Source organism: Ceratotherium simum, chromosome 9, assembly GCF_057802395.1.
Source record: "Ceratotherium simum simum isolate JZ-2026a chromosome 9, ASM5780239v1, whole genome shotgun sequence".
Lineage (NCBI taxonomy): Eukaryota > Metazoa > Chordata > Mammalia > Perissodactyla > Rhinocerotidae > Ceratotherium > Ceratotherium simum.
Window position 1 is genome coordinate 81,286,176 of NC_141908.1, and position 14,076 is coordinate 81,300,251.

At 51.3% G+C, this 14,076-nt stretch overlaps 1 protein-coding gene across 3 annotated transcripts in view; it reads left to right on the forward strand.

The window, feature by feature from the left end:
* NRP2 (neuropilin 2) overlaps nt 1-14,076 on the forward strand; it is a 111,503-nt gene that overhangs the window by 66,602 nt on the left and 30,825 nt on the right. For all 3 annotated transcript variants that reach the window (XM_087435683.1, XM_004426832.3, XM_004426828.3), the window contains exons 12-14: nt 830-970; nt 11,422-11,684; nt 13,270-13,366. In XM_087435683.1, the coding sequence (XP_087291809.1) occupies nt 830-970; nt 11,422-11,684; nt 13,270-13,366 (501 nt within the window). The remainder of the gene's footprint in view (nt 1-829; nt 971-11,421; nt 11,685-13,269; nt 13,367-14,076) is intronic.

The window sequence follows — 14,076 nt, forward strand, 5'->3', positions numbered from 1 at the left end:
CCACGCCCCCCCTCTTCATCACATATTTGGCACCAGCTCAAATTGAATTCTTAGAGCTGAGTTTCAAAAGAAACTCTTTGGGTTCAGTCTTCTGGCTTAGGCAGGTGACCAACTGAGCACATGGGACAAGCCCTTGTGGGGTCGCTTCTTAGCTTTCCACGAGGAAGGCGTTCTCTGCTGCCCCCGGGGTCCTGGCCTTCAGGCGCTCCGTGCCACGTGAAATTGTTTTTCCTCCTGGTGAGAGCTGAGCTGGGCGGCTGCCTGGTCTGGCCCCCTCATTTTGCCCCCACATGCCAAACTGCCCGCCTGGCAGGGCCCCCCCAGGGGGATGCCGGAGGGCAACAAACAAGCCTCCCTTGTTCCTGAGCCCACTTTCTCCTCCCAGCCAGCACCTCCCTGCGTGTCAGCCTCTCCGGATGCTAAGAGGCTGCCTCATCACTCTGAGAGCCAGGTTGGCAGGAGCCAGCCTTCACTGAGGCACTGGGGAGACATTCTTCTCTGGCATTTAGGGGACGGCGGTTTTCACATTTGTCTGCTCTCCAAGGTGGACAGAAGAGGCTGATTAGAGCCCCAAGCCATTTGGTGGCCTCATTTATCATTGTTTACTATGGGAACTGCTGGCAGACTTGGCTTTCCTGCCTGGGAAGGATGAGACCAAAGGCTGACCCGAGAGCCAGTGGTCGCCAAGATGAGTTAAGTGAATAAGAAAGGAGCCACTTCTTTCTCTGCTCTCCCTTAGGCCTTGCCAGCCATTCAAATAGCCTCACTGTGGCTCTTCTCTGAACCTATTTCATCTGCCTCCCTCTGGGTTGTTTTTCTTTCCTTTTAGACAAAGATTTGCAGCTCCCTTCAGGATTCAACTGCAACTTTGATTTCCCCGAGGAGCCCTGTGGCTGGATGTACGACCACACCAAGTGGCTCAGGAGCACGTGGACCAGCGGCTCCAGCCTGCACGACCGGACGTTTCCAGGTGAGCCCGCTGCGCAGTAGGAGACGAGCGAGTTAGGGCTAGCCTGCTCCACACCTTTCAGCTCCAGGTTTCCTGACGAGCTTCCTGACTTCCCACCACAGACCGGCCTCTGCTCTTTGCCCACAAACCACCGCAGTCTTTGCTCGTGACGTGACCTTGCAGAATCTCTGGTTGGTGGTTCCTGGCCCTCTCTTGTGACTACAGTGCATCCTGGAAGCTGGGAGGGAGTGAGAGAGGCCAACATAAAAGAAAGAAGAGGAAGAAAGAAAGGGCAGTTGGGAGGTCCAGGGAGATGGGATGAGTCAGCGTCCCTTATTCCCGGGAAATGTGTATCAGCCAGCTCTCTGGGGATTAACAAAGCCCTACTTGGTGAGGTTTGCCACTTTCAGTGGTGTAAATACTCCTGCTGTGGTTGAATGCCAGCTGCCAACGTGACGGTGTCGGGGGTGATGGAGAAGTGCAGTAACACAGCGTTATATCGTTTTTCCATCATACAGATACAATACGTATAAATAACTTGGGGAGCAGAGATACCGGTAAAATGTATTAAAATAATTAGGAAGTGTTGAGTTTTGAGAATTTATTACCTTTAGTTTTTAATATAACGTAATTGTAACTTTTTATAATTTAATTTTTAATAATGATTGCATTTGACTGGCTTGCAAAATTCCAGAAAATCTAACAAGCGGCTCTCACAAGCCAGGACACATTGGCTCCAGCACACCGTGCATAAGCTTTCAATTTTCCTACATCCCTGGCCTGGACCTTAGGCCCCCACAGGCATTTGAGAGGAAAGGGGTCAATTCTGGAAATTAATGGGGCAAATGTCACTAGACAATAAGGGGGACTAGACTGGATACTAGAGAATAGAGACTAGAGAGTAAAGGGGGAAGGGATCTCCCCTTCTGCAGGGTTCCCCAGAGCCGCTCTGCTGCCCCTCACCCCCAGGACTGGCCGTGTCCCCTGTGCCCCCAGGGCTGGCCGTGGGACAGACGCTAGGAGAGCACAGCAGGCCGGCCTCCTGACCCAGCCTGCACTTGCTTTCCCGGAGGGTCACAGCGTCTGCTCTGGAGAAAAACATTTTCATATTTCAAGTGTTTATCTCTTCAGCATTCGAGTGCTCAGAGAGATTAATATCTGAGACCACCACTGCCTCCGGCAGCAGGCAGGAGTGCTCGCCCTCGTCCCTGCCATAATCACCCGCCCTCCCCTCGCTCACACAATAATGTTTAATTAATATAATGAGCCTCCTGCACGTTGGAAAAAAATACTTATTTTTATAACCCAGCCTGGATTTTTCATTTCATTTCCTCTCCTTCGAGACTTGGCCCAATTAATTGGTTGTTTTCCCAACCCCCACTTTTTATCCGAACATAAAGGTTTGTGGGGTATGTGTGTATGTGTGTGCAGTGTATATGTGTGTAGTGGGGGGGTACCTGTGTATGTGCGTGTATGTGTAGTGTGTGTGTTTGTGTTTTGTGTGTGTGGACACGTTATGTGTCTCTATCTGTAGGTGTGTATGTGTTTGTAAATATGTGTGTGCATGTGTTGTACATGTGAATCTGTGTGTGCATGTGTGTCTGTATATCTGTGTTTGGGTGTGTTTGTGGTTTGTATACATGGGGGTGTCTGAGGATGCATATACGGGGCAGCTGGCAGAGGCACTTTGAATAAAGGGATGTGCTGGTACAGCACAGGGAGCCTTACTGGCTCTTACTCAGCGTCCATCTTGGGGTTCTTTCTAATAATTCCACCTCCTCCCTTGCACTCTTCTGGGCAGATATTGTCTAAGAATGTCTGAGGCCAGCCCTGCCCAGGCGACAAGGCCACCAATGAGCTCATGACACTTCTGGAGAGCTTACGTTACTCTCCGTTTGACCCTGGCCGTCACCTCTGTCGCTTCACCGTCCTCTCTGCCTCTTCCTCGTCCAGCCTCGCCCTCACCTGAGTGCCCCATGCCGGGTCCTGGCTGCCAGCTGGGAATGCTAGTCCTCGTCCTGTTCCAGTTGCTTCATCCGTCCTGCGGTTCAGGAGGGCTTTTCAGAGCGAGCTCGCAGAGCGGGCAGAATTCCAACCTTCGGCTGGCTGGCTGGGGACAGAAAGAGAATTAGGGCCATAAGGAACGGCTGGACCTAATGGTGTTTCTCCCTTAAGATACCGAGAAGGAAAATAATTATTTTCCTTTTCCGGAAAAATCCCTGAAGCTTGGAAGAGTGGCACTTGTAGCCTGCTCCAGAAGATGAAATTGTGATGTTGATTTCAGAGCCCTTCCCTCTGTCCTCTGTTGATTTAAAATCCTTTGTTGTTATTTCCTACTTTCCTCCTCCTGACAAAACTTCATCCCCAGCTCTAAGCAGGAGAGGACAGAAAGCCTTTTCTATTCAGGGTGGTCCTTTCTTCTTCAAAACAAGATGGGCCCCGAGGGGAGCAGTTGGGAGAAAGGAAGCAGCTGTGCTCGGTCAGGAGCAGGGCGAGGGCGAGTGGGATCCGAGTGGTGGGACCTCCCGAGTCAACCCCGAAAGCTGCTGCGTCACCCACACTTCGCACTCCACGAGGAGGGGCGGCTGTGCTCTTGAAGAGAAGAGTGCCATCTGTTCGCCCCTTGTTAGATAGGTAAACAAAGTCATTACTCTAAGAAAGGAGGTGGGATGGGAGGGCAGGGCGGAGGGGGAAGAGCCGCCATGTTGAAATAGCACAGCCGGCTACTGGGCTACAAGTGTCTGTGGAAACGACTCACATTCCTCAGATGTTTTCTGATTTAGTTCTTTTCTCATGGTTTGTTTTTTTCTTTTTTTTCCCCTTTTAAGTAAGCAATTAGTTCTGTTCTTTTGGCTGGTGGTAATGGTTGCTCAAGGCTGACAAGACACCCACTGGTTTCATTCCACGGGTTTTGTTTTTCAAGATAGTCTTTCATGACACTCAGCGTTTCTTTTTTTAGCTCTTTGCTTGTGGCTTAGAAGCCTGGAGTGTGTTCATACTAGCCCCTGGGGACCCTGTTCCCAATTCACTGACCCCTTGTGGTTGCAGAGGAGCCAGTCCCATGTTCCACTCGGCCTTTTCTCTGTAGCTACAGTGATACAGAAAGCGTGTCCTCTGGTGGGGAGTGGGAGCACCATATTCTCTACCGACATTCTCGAGTGCGTTGATCATAAAGAGAGTTTTGAGGAAGATCAGATTCAGGTCTTTAAGGAACAAGGCAGAACTCCTTGAGGTGATGTAGTGAGCCCATGTGTCTAGCACTGCACTGCTTAAGATGGTGACCACGAGCCACATGTGGCCATTCCAAGTTTAATTAATTAAAATTAAATACGGCTGAGACTTCAGTTCTTCCATCACACTGGCCACATTTCCAGGGCTCAGTAGCCATCCTCTGTTGGACGGCACAGATATGGGGCATGCACATCATCTCAGGACATGGCCTTGGTCAGCCCTCCTCTCGCACCTTCTGGCATGGACGTGAGAGTGACCTCCAGGCTCTCGCTGACACTGTTGCTCCTTGGTCTGGTGTAAACCAAGAAGCAAGTAATTAGGGGAAGGTGCCTCCTCTATGATCCCTTGGTGGGAGTGTTCAGTGGCTGGTATTCTTGTCACCGTGTCATCCTACCTCAGTGAGCACCCACAGGAAAGGACACAAGCAGCTGAGCATTAGATAGTGTAGGAGCCATTCCATTCATCCCCAAAGAAGAAACACTAGGGAAGACCCATAATGTTTTGTTATTATTGTTGTTGTCAGGAATGAGACAAGAAGATTAGAGGTGAAGAGTACAAGGCCAGGTCAGCTTCAGAATCCTCAGGTGTTGGTCTCCCTACATGTGGGCTCTCTTATATACTGGTTAACCTCATGAAGTATGGTTACAGTGTTACTTCATTTCAGTAAATTCCAGTCATGGACGTGATACAAAGAAAACAGGCAAAGCCCATTTGGGATAGGATGCCATTATGAGAGGACAGAGCTTTGGCTGCCCAGCATTTATATGTCTGTTGGACTGAGAGAACAGAACCTTTGCTCTGGGGTCAAAAACAAACTTGAGTGACAGTAAGTCAAGAATACAATGTTCTGAAATATTCGAATTTTACAAATGGTGGCTAGTCCATCAAATGTAAGGGGTAGACTTGTTAACTTCTCATAGAGCCTTTTTGATACAGGTTGGGCTGTTGAATGAACTCCATGAGATGAGAGGACCAGCACTGTGACTCACTGTGGGACATGCACACGAGAAGATGAAGTGTGGGTGGGTATGGTGGGTAGATGGCTGCAAAGAAACCAAAGGAAATAATTGATGAGTGAACTTGCTTGTGAAGGGCTTGACTTTTGACGACGAGCTAGCAGTGACTCTGTGAATTAAAAAGCAACTCTTTGAACTCAAAAGACCTTCCCCGTAGGTGGGACCCATGGCAGCAAACGATCCGAGCACTGGACTGTCGTTAGCTTGAACTGCGTTCAGACAGAGGTTGCTGCGGCTTGGCTGGGGCACAGCCCCTGCAAATACAGAGACGGGAACTTCTCGGGCTGAGACCATGGTAGATAATTAAAGACCAGGAACAGCTTGGCCAAAAGAAAGCCAGTATTCAAGGAATAACTTCAACTGGGAAAGGGAAGCATAGAGGCCCTTCTCTAAGGAAAGTGAGAAGGAAAGCATCTCTGACTTTGTAGAAAAGAGAGCAGTAGAGGGGAGAAGCTACGACTCCTTTTTTCTGAAAGTCGTGGTTGCTGAGTTCCCCAGCAGGGTGTGCGTTGACAGTCAAGGGGCGGAAGGATGACAAGACTGCCGCGACTGCAAAACCTCCATGCAAGCTGACATACCAAAAAGCAGCTCTCGGTAGATGCCTGCCAACGCCGGGCCTGAAACCACAAATGTCCACAAGACCGAGTGTAAACCCTGAGAACATCCTGCTGAGTCATCCAAAGTCAGGGTTTCCCTGAGCTGGTTGTTAATTTGAGGACCTTAGCAGAGATAGACTGACCTTGGGAGGCCAGCTGAGGGGCTGACTCATGTTGTAAGCATGACCCATACAAAGAGACTGCCTCTCCTGCAGCACTAAATATTCCTTCAGATGGTTGTTCTAGTAGGAGGGCACGAAGCTAGCCAGGAGATGTGTGTGTTAGACAGATGGTGTGTTTGGCTTGGCGATAGCCAGGAGGATCAGACTGGTGATTTATTTCAGGGTTTGATAAGGTCTGGACACAATTAATTCTGTGGCTGTTGTGCCAACCGCAGTCACGTGCTCACAAGGCGCTTACGCAGCTGCAGGCAGATGCGGCCGTAAATCGCCAGGTGAAATTCGAGGAGACCCTTTCTGGAGAAGCAGCAGGTTAAAACGCCTCAGTGACCCCGTCCTCTGCACTTCCCCTCCGCCCTTTTGAACTCCTGTTGTTCATTCCCATGCGATTGTTTTCCCTGTATCCTGGGCAACAACAGATGTTTTGAGTCAAAGACCCAGTAAAACGCCTCCAGGTATGTCAGGGCCAGGAGGAGAGGGATTGTGTCTCTGGGACATTGTTGCTTCATTCTTTTTCAACAACTGAACTATTTCCTTTCCATTGTCTCTTTGTTGGAAGCTGTCCATTGCGGCATTGCTGGTGTCAGCTGTGAGAACAGGAAGACAGCCTCCAGCAGGCAGGGCTGCTGCTTAGCTGGTCAACTTCGATGTTCTGGGACCTCTTAACAATCCAAAGGGCTCTTCCTTAAAGTCCAAGTCAGTCAGTGAAGCAGCCCACCCAGGCCACGCCCACCCTTTGCTCTACCAGGTAATCATCAGCCACTGTGTGCTTAAAACTTCCTCTGTGTCTAGCAGTGGTGGGCCATAAATTAGAATGTTCCAGAAGAACAGACTTTCACTTCTTGCACATATATGAGTGCCATGACTTAAAAGAACTGAAGCACTTAGCTTGGAGAGGGGTCAGTGGAGACCTACCACCATAACTGAAGGCCTGGAAAGTGGACATTTAAAGGGGCAAGGGGTGTGTTTCCCAGGGAAGCGAAGACCAAGGGTCTTAATTCTTCACGAGTGAAAACGTTTCTAAGTCAGAGGACAGAAACTGGCTGTGCTCCATCAGGGATAGAGGGAGGACGTGTCTAAGTGACAGCAGAAGAACTTAAAGCTGAATTTAAGAGGTTCCTGACCATTGGGGTTGTGACCCAGAGGACGCATTGCCGACGTGGCCCCTGGAAGCTCCTTCTCTGGAGAATTTAAAGCGAAGGCGGGACAGCTGTTTGGGGATGTTTTCAGCCCAGTTCCTCTGGGCAGCAGGGTGGCCCGATCTGAACGGTCTCTGGAGGTCCCACTCTCATTTCAGAGCCATGTATTATTGGAGACTGTTAGATTGTTCGATTATCTTAGGTGTACGTAGATTGACACGAGGGACGTGGGGTCAACAGCACACGGTGTGCGGCGTGGGGCTGGCATGGGTTCTGGGCTGAGGACATTGCTGGGAACCGTCTCGTTCCGGAGAACATCCCCACTGCCCTCAAGCCAAACTGTACTTCCTTCTGAGTCTCTCAGGTCTTCCCAGGTTCTTGGCACCCTTTTGACCCTTTTCTTTCTAAAAAACAGAAAGGCAAGCCCGGGGGGCAGTGTGTACAGTGATAGTGGTAGTAGTAAAGACCAGAGTTTCTCCTGAGCTCTCACTGGGTCCCTGTCACTGTGCAAAGCACTTCACACAGCTCGTTCCCTCTCCTCCCCCTCACAGCCCTCTGCAGGAGTGCTGCTGTTATACCCATTTCACAGATGGGAAGACTGAGGCTTTAAAAGACCAGCGAGCGTTAGCCAGGATCCCAGTCCAGACAGAGGCCATGCTCTGGCGATCCACTCAGTCCAATCAGGGCACACATGCACGTCCATCCCTCTCCAGCAGTGGTCTCGGACACAGTACTTCAATTCCCCGCGCCTCAGCTTCCCTTTTGTCAAATATGGAGGAAATGGTCCTGATTTCACAGAGGAGATTCCATAAGACGGGCAGACAGCGCCTCCAGGGCAGTGTCTGGGACACAGTAGGTGCTCAGCTGATATCACTTCTCCTGCCCCTGCTCCCCCTGAGCCCTGCCGGCTTTCCTTGGTCTGAGCCATGCCTTCATGATGTCGTGGTTCTAATCAGGCCTCTCAGTGACAGGCAGGGATGCTCTGCAGCTCAGTGTCCCTCTGACTGAAGTCTACTGCTAACTCCTTAAATTTACATATCATCTTTCTTCCCTCGAGCTCCTAGCACTTAACAGACAAATGGGGCACAAATGATTTAACTCAGAGGAATTCAGAGGCCTGCTTGTCTGGAGATTCTGCAAACTAGTGGATTAGCTCAGATGTCAGCGCTGAATTATGCTCCTTCAGCTGCTCGTGCTTAGCACGCCACCAGCATTAACTCCCCGGTCTTCTAGGGGTCCTCTAAATCATGCATAGTGATTATCATCTGATTGGGAGAGAGAGGGTAGAGGAGAGGAAAGGAGGGGAGAGCAGAGGGGCCAGCTCAGGTCCCCGGGAGGGCGGTCTGCGAAACCTCGGGCCTACTTGTGCCTGAAGTTGCTGCCACGGGATGGGCAAACAGCACAGACCAGGTCAATCCAGCCAGCCCGGCTCTTTACACCTCCACACACATTTTACTTACTAAATCCTACCCATTACGTATGATTCCCTGCCGCTTAAGAATGTAAATTCACACAAGTGACAGTATTTCTGCCAAGCAATTTTCAGGCAGCAAGTGGGTCTTATTTGTGAAACTGTGAAGAAGGCTGAATAATAAGCCTCTGAAATCTGGTTTCCTTTATACATGAGGTGGAAACAGGAGGGGCTTGGAAATTACTGGAGTTTGAGCGTTTGGGGGCTCTCAGTGGTGGCTCGGTGGCCTGGGTGCTTGCCCGGGCCACCCTGCTACTGTCAGTGCGCCTCACCTTTGAGAAGGGCTGAGGGCTCGGGGGGTGGGGGGGTGGGGGGGTGGGAGGGAGCTGTAAGAGATCGTGTGAGTCTGAGGGATTACTGGAAGCTGGCTGGCTCTCCCTCTGTTCTCGTTTCCTGTGTATAGCCTCACATCATTCTTCATCCATGTGTTTGTCATTCATTCATTCATGGGGACAGAGTTTCCTTGAGTAGTGGCATATCTATGTGACTATCTAGGGCCAGGGAGAAGAAGCTTTTATATACACACCCTTATCTGTGTAAGGCCAGGACCTTGTCATCTAACTGGGGCGGTAAGAAAGACACACGTGAAACAGTTAAATTGTAGTGCCAGGCAGTGGGTGAGCACCTACTGAAATGCATGAAAAGTGGCCTCAAGTCTTTTTAAAAACAAGGTAAAATCAGTGGTACAGTCAGTAAATGCTCAGGCTGTTGAGAGAGGAGAGGAATTAATGTTGAAATGTGCCAGAATGCCCAGGAGAAGAACTAGCAGAAGAGGGGGAGGTGGTGTGGTGGGGAGGGGGAGGTGCAGTGAGGAGGGAGGGGCAGGCCTGTGGGGAGCCAGTCTGTCTTGAAGAGATGTGATGGATTACCGGGACTTGGGGAAGGTAGCCGGACATGGCTGAAGTGGAGAGCCTACCGTACAGAGGCAGGACAACCGAGCCAGGTCCGGCTCTGCTGCTTACTAGCCTCTCCACCTTGGACAAGTCACTGAACCTTTCTGAGCCTCAGTGTCTTCATCCTGTGCAAAGTAAGATTAATAAGAACCAGCTCACAAGCATATAGCAAGGATGAAATGAAATAATGCATGTGAGCGTGCTTTGTCCCCTGTAGAGGCTTGTGCAAACCTGACTCGATTATCATCATCGATAGCGGTGGTGACGGCGTCTCCTAGGAGAAGCACAGGTGTAGAAGATCTTCGAGTGTCTGGCTGTGGCACCAGTGTCTCCTCCCTCAGCAGATCACACCTTCTCTGCTGTAGGCAGCTGCCTAGTTATCTGTGCTGGCCTTGGTCTCGAAGAGGTCTCACGTTGGGGCATGAGACGCCGTGCTCTGGGTGGTTAAGGAGACACACCTGGAGTCCCGCCCACGCGCGCTAAACTGCTCCAATGTGACTTCAGGAGAAGGTAGCTCTGGAGCAATAACCCCGGAGAATCTAACCGCACAGGGCTTAGGGGAGCCAGGGAGGAGGGGACCAGGTGGCCGGGAGGAGGAGGAAGGCGGCCAGGAGGAGGGAGGAGCTGTTTCTGGACCACTGATGGGAGGACGGTCACAGGCTCAGCTCTCACTGGGAAGATGACCTCACAGGAGTAACAACAGCAGACCAGTGGTCCAGGGAGTGAGTGCCCTGTCGACTCTGGGCTCTGGAGTCCCCGCCTGTCCTTGGCTGACAAGCCCAGGATGTTCACAGTCCCTGTTGAGTAAGAACGCTCTGTGCACATGTCTCAGATTAACATGATCCTGAGGTGTCTGACATGTGGTGTGTGCTGGATATGTGGTGCAGAAGTGCCCCTGCCATCTTGCAGAAGTGTTCAGCATAAAATGTACCAGGGCCAAGGGGAGATGGTGAGATTCTCTCCTCAAATGCCACCTTACTGCTGTACAAGTGGCCAGAATGCTCCTGTGTGTGTTGGATTTGCAGGTACAGGTCCCCACACCTGTTTCTGCAAGGCATGGAGTCTGCCCATGGTAATGGAAACTCAGTCTTTCACCTGGTGTCTGATGTATTTGAAAACTGATCAGCCAAAAGGCCATTCTCCAAACGTTTGGATGGGTGAAACCTTGATTTCCCCACATGTGTATATTTTCTGCTAAACACACAGCCTTCATTAGCGATGATGACAGGGCTGGTTATCATTGGATCTGTATTTGCCTGGTGCCCTGAGAAAGGCCAACCTCAGGCTTCCCAGGCTGGGCAGGGAAGGGAGTGGGGTGTCAGGCCCCCTGAATCACCCCTCCTCAGCCACCATCCCCTGTGCTGCTTGGAGTTGGCACTGGACTTCCAACCTGCAGTCACCAGAGCCCAGGGACCGTCTAGAAGCCCTGGGGGGCAACAGAAGGTTCTGTCTTCCCTGTGGACGGTGCCTGGCCAAGACGACAAAGGCTTGACCCATAGACCACCCAGCCAGAGTCATCCTCTCCTCTAGCAGAGTCATCCTCCAGTCTCACCCCCTTGTAATTCAGTTCATTAGACTGCGTTGGCCCTTTGGGTAAACCAAGGATGGGTCTGGCCTCTGAGAGTCTAGAGGGAGAAAACAAGCAGACACAACCAGCCAGACATAAGGCTGACCATGCTGGGTGCCATGTGTAAAAGAGGAACGAGGAAAGCGATGCAGAGAAATAGGCAGGAGGGACCGACTTGATGTCAAGACTCATGAAAGGGCTTCTAGAGGACGCAGCCTCTGAATCAAGGCTCTGAAGGAGGCTTAAGAAAGGGACGCAGGGCCTGGAGAACAAAGACATCCAAACTCTGGTCCCAGCTTTCCCGTGGGTGGGCCGAAGCTGCAAACCAGCATCTCTCCCAAGCATTTACCAGGAACCTCTGTTTGGGCTTGTTTCCCCAGATGACAGGAATTTCTTGCGGCTGCAGAGTGACGGCCGGCGAGAGGGCCAGTACGCGCGGCTCATCAGCCCGCCCGTGCACCTGCCGCGGAGCCCGGTGTGCATGGAGTTCCAGTACCAAGCCACGGGCGGCCGAGGGCTGGCGCTGCAGGTGGTGCGCGAGGCCAGCCGGGAGAGCAAGCTCCTCTGGGTCATCCGCGAAGACCAGGGCAGCGAGTGGAAACACGGGCGCATCATCCTGCCCAGCTACGACATGGAGTACCAGGTGGGGTGGCGGAGACAGCGGGGGATTCAGGCAATCGCCCCGACCTGTATTTCAGTATTTCAAAGGGCCGTGCCCATTCATCATTAGGGAACATGGTTCAGCGCTGCCGTTTTCATTGTGTTTCTCATGTTGCCATGGCAACTAAATGACACTCTTATTTGTTATTCAGAATGTGCCTATCTCTACACCCAGACTTGGTTCTTTGTTCCTCCTGTTGCCTTTTGTATTGCTGAAATCTTCCCCAACAACTGTTTCTTCTCTCCATTTTATTTTAGATTGCTGTGAGGTAGACTGACAAAGGAACACAGAAGCCAGGGAAATAAACACAAACACATACTCCACACACAGGGAAGAGGCCTGTGGAGCCCTCACCCTCCAAGGACGAGAGGGGGCCAACCTCCCGGACCTGGCCCAGCCAGCGTGAACACAGGAAGGGGGGATGCTGTCTTCGCTCAGCGGCCAGCAGACCAGAGACCCTCCTAAATGAGTGGTTTCTCTCCCAGCAGCTCTGGGAGCTGGGTTCTGTTATCTCTGCCCCACAGAGCGAGAGACTGAGGTGCAGATGGGTGTGCACAGCTGTGGCTGAGACTTGGGTAGGAGTAGACACACTGTGGAAGAGGTGACCGAGAACCAGCCAAAGCATTAACCTGCCCCTCCCCAGACGAGAAGCAGCAACAGATGGCTGGTGAGGCAGCCAACTGCTCACTCAGCCTGCCAGAGGACAAGAGCTAGTTTGCAGAGAGAACCTGGGGAGGGCGAGAAGGAGGAATGAGGGAGGACCCCAGGGCAGAGGGGCTGCTGTGTGCAGCCTGCGGTCCCTCTCCAGGTTGTAAGGTGTCCCAGACACCCTCACCCCACCCCGCCCCACGTGCATCCCAGTTATAACACTTAATGCCCTGTGTCGTAAGCACCTGTTTGCATTTTGTCTCCCCGCCCCCACTAGATGGTGAGGCTCTGGGCGGACAGTCTTGTCTGTTAGGTTTTATAACTGTCCTTGTGCCCAGCCCGGGGTAGGTGCTCAGTAAACAACTGGTGAAGGAACAAATCATTTCCCTCCGCTGTAACAATGGAGCCCCAAGGCAACACTGTAACAACAGAGCCATAGGACGATGTTACCCCCAAGGCAATCCACACCAAGCACACGGTATTTCTCACCTCACCCCCACCTGCTCATGTCCTCTGAGTTTCCAAATACCAGGATTGGGCATTTGAAAGATGTATGAGAAAGGAACCTCAAAAATGGCTAGGGACATTTCAACCCTCCTTTAAACACACACTGATTGTGATCCTTTTAATTGATACGTTCTAGTTAGTGCACAACAGTGTGCTTCACCGTGTTATATATATTTTTTAATCTCCTCAAGTGTGCATTTGATTTGAGCCAACTCTTTTTAAATTGCAACTTGAAGCACCGTAGCCATTTGGTCAACAGATGTGTACCAGGTGCAGTAAAACACACACGCGTGCGCGCGCGCGCACACACACACACACGTTATAAGCTGCAGTTAACGGAAAACTGGAAATCTTTGCACAGCTTGGACCAGGAAGCTCAGTTAACCCTGGCTTTTGTTCTTCTGGCTTCCAGATTGTGTTCGAGGGAGTTATAGGAAAAGGACGCTCGGGAGAAATCGCCATTGATGACATTCGGATAAGCACTGACGTCCCGCTGGAGAACTGTATGGGTACGTGAATGTCTCTCTGCGTGGTTCTTCCCAGTGAGACACCAAGGGCTGGGATACACGAGAGGAGGCAGCAGGCCATTTTCAAACCCAGTGGGGAGGGCAGCCCGGTCCATGCAGGGGTGAGGTGTGAGTGTAGCTGTACCTTAGGCTGCGTTCAGGATTGGAGGGGTGTGAGATGGGGTGAAGCGTCTATCCCTGTTCCCATTCAGAAACAGACATGCACCAAGTGTGTGGAGATTCAGGGCACTAAAACCCCATCATCAGTCTCCAGCTTTTAGCAAAGAAAATGCTGGAGGACCAGAGCAACTGCCAGTCAGAATTACGTGCTGGGAAAGTTTGATGGATTTAATGGAAGCCTTCACTGTGAGCAAAAATAGCACATGAGTTATGTCGGAGTGATAACACAATTACCCAGGTAGTTCTTTTACATGAATGAGTTGCAGGGCAAACCCTGGCATGTGAAGTAAGATTTTAGACTTTGCTTTGAAGCTAATACCTCTAATGCTGAAGATCCTGGAGTTGTTGTAAGATTAAACATTGCACGCCAGGTGACCAGCTCAGGAAGGAGACCGTAACTGCCCCTTGGACAGACATGCAGAGCAGCCCGCCCACCTGAGACACACACACTTTACCCAGGTCACCCCAAGGGCACCCCAATGGTCTCCCCTCAGAGCCAGGGACAGTCCCAAAAGCAAGAGGGAATCCTGAGA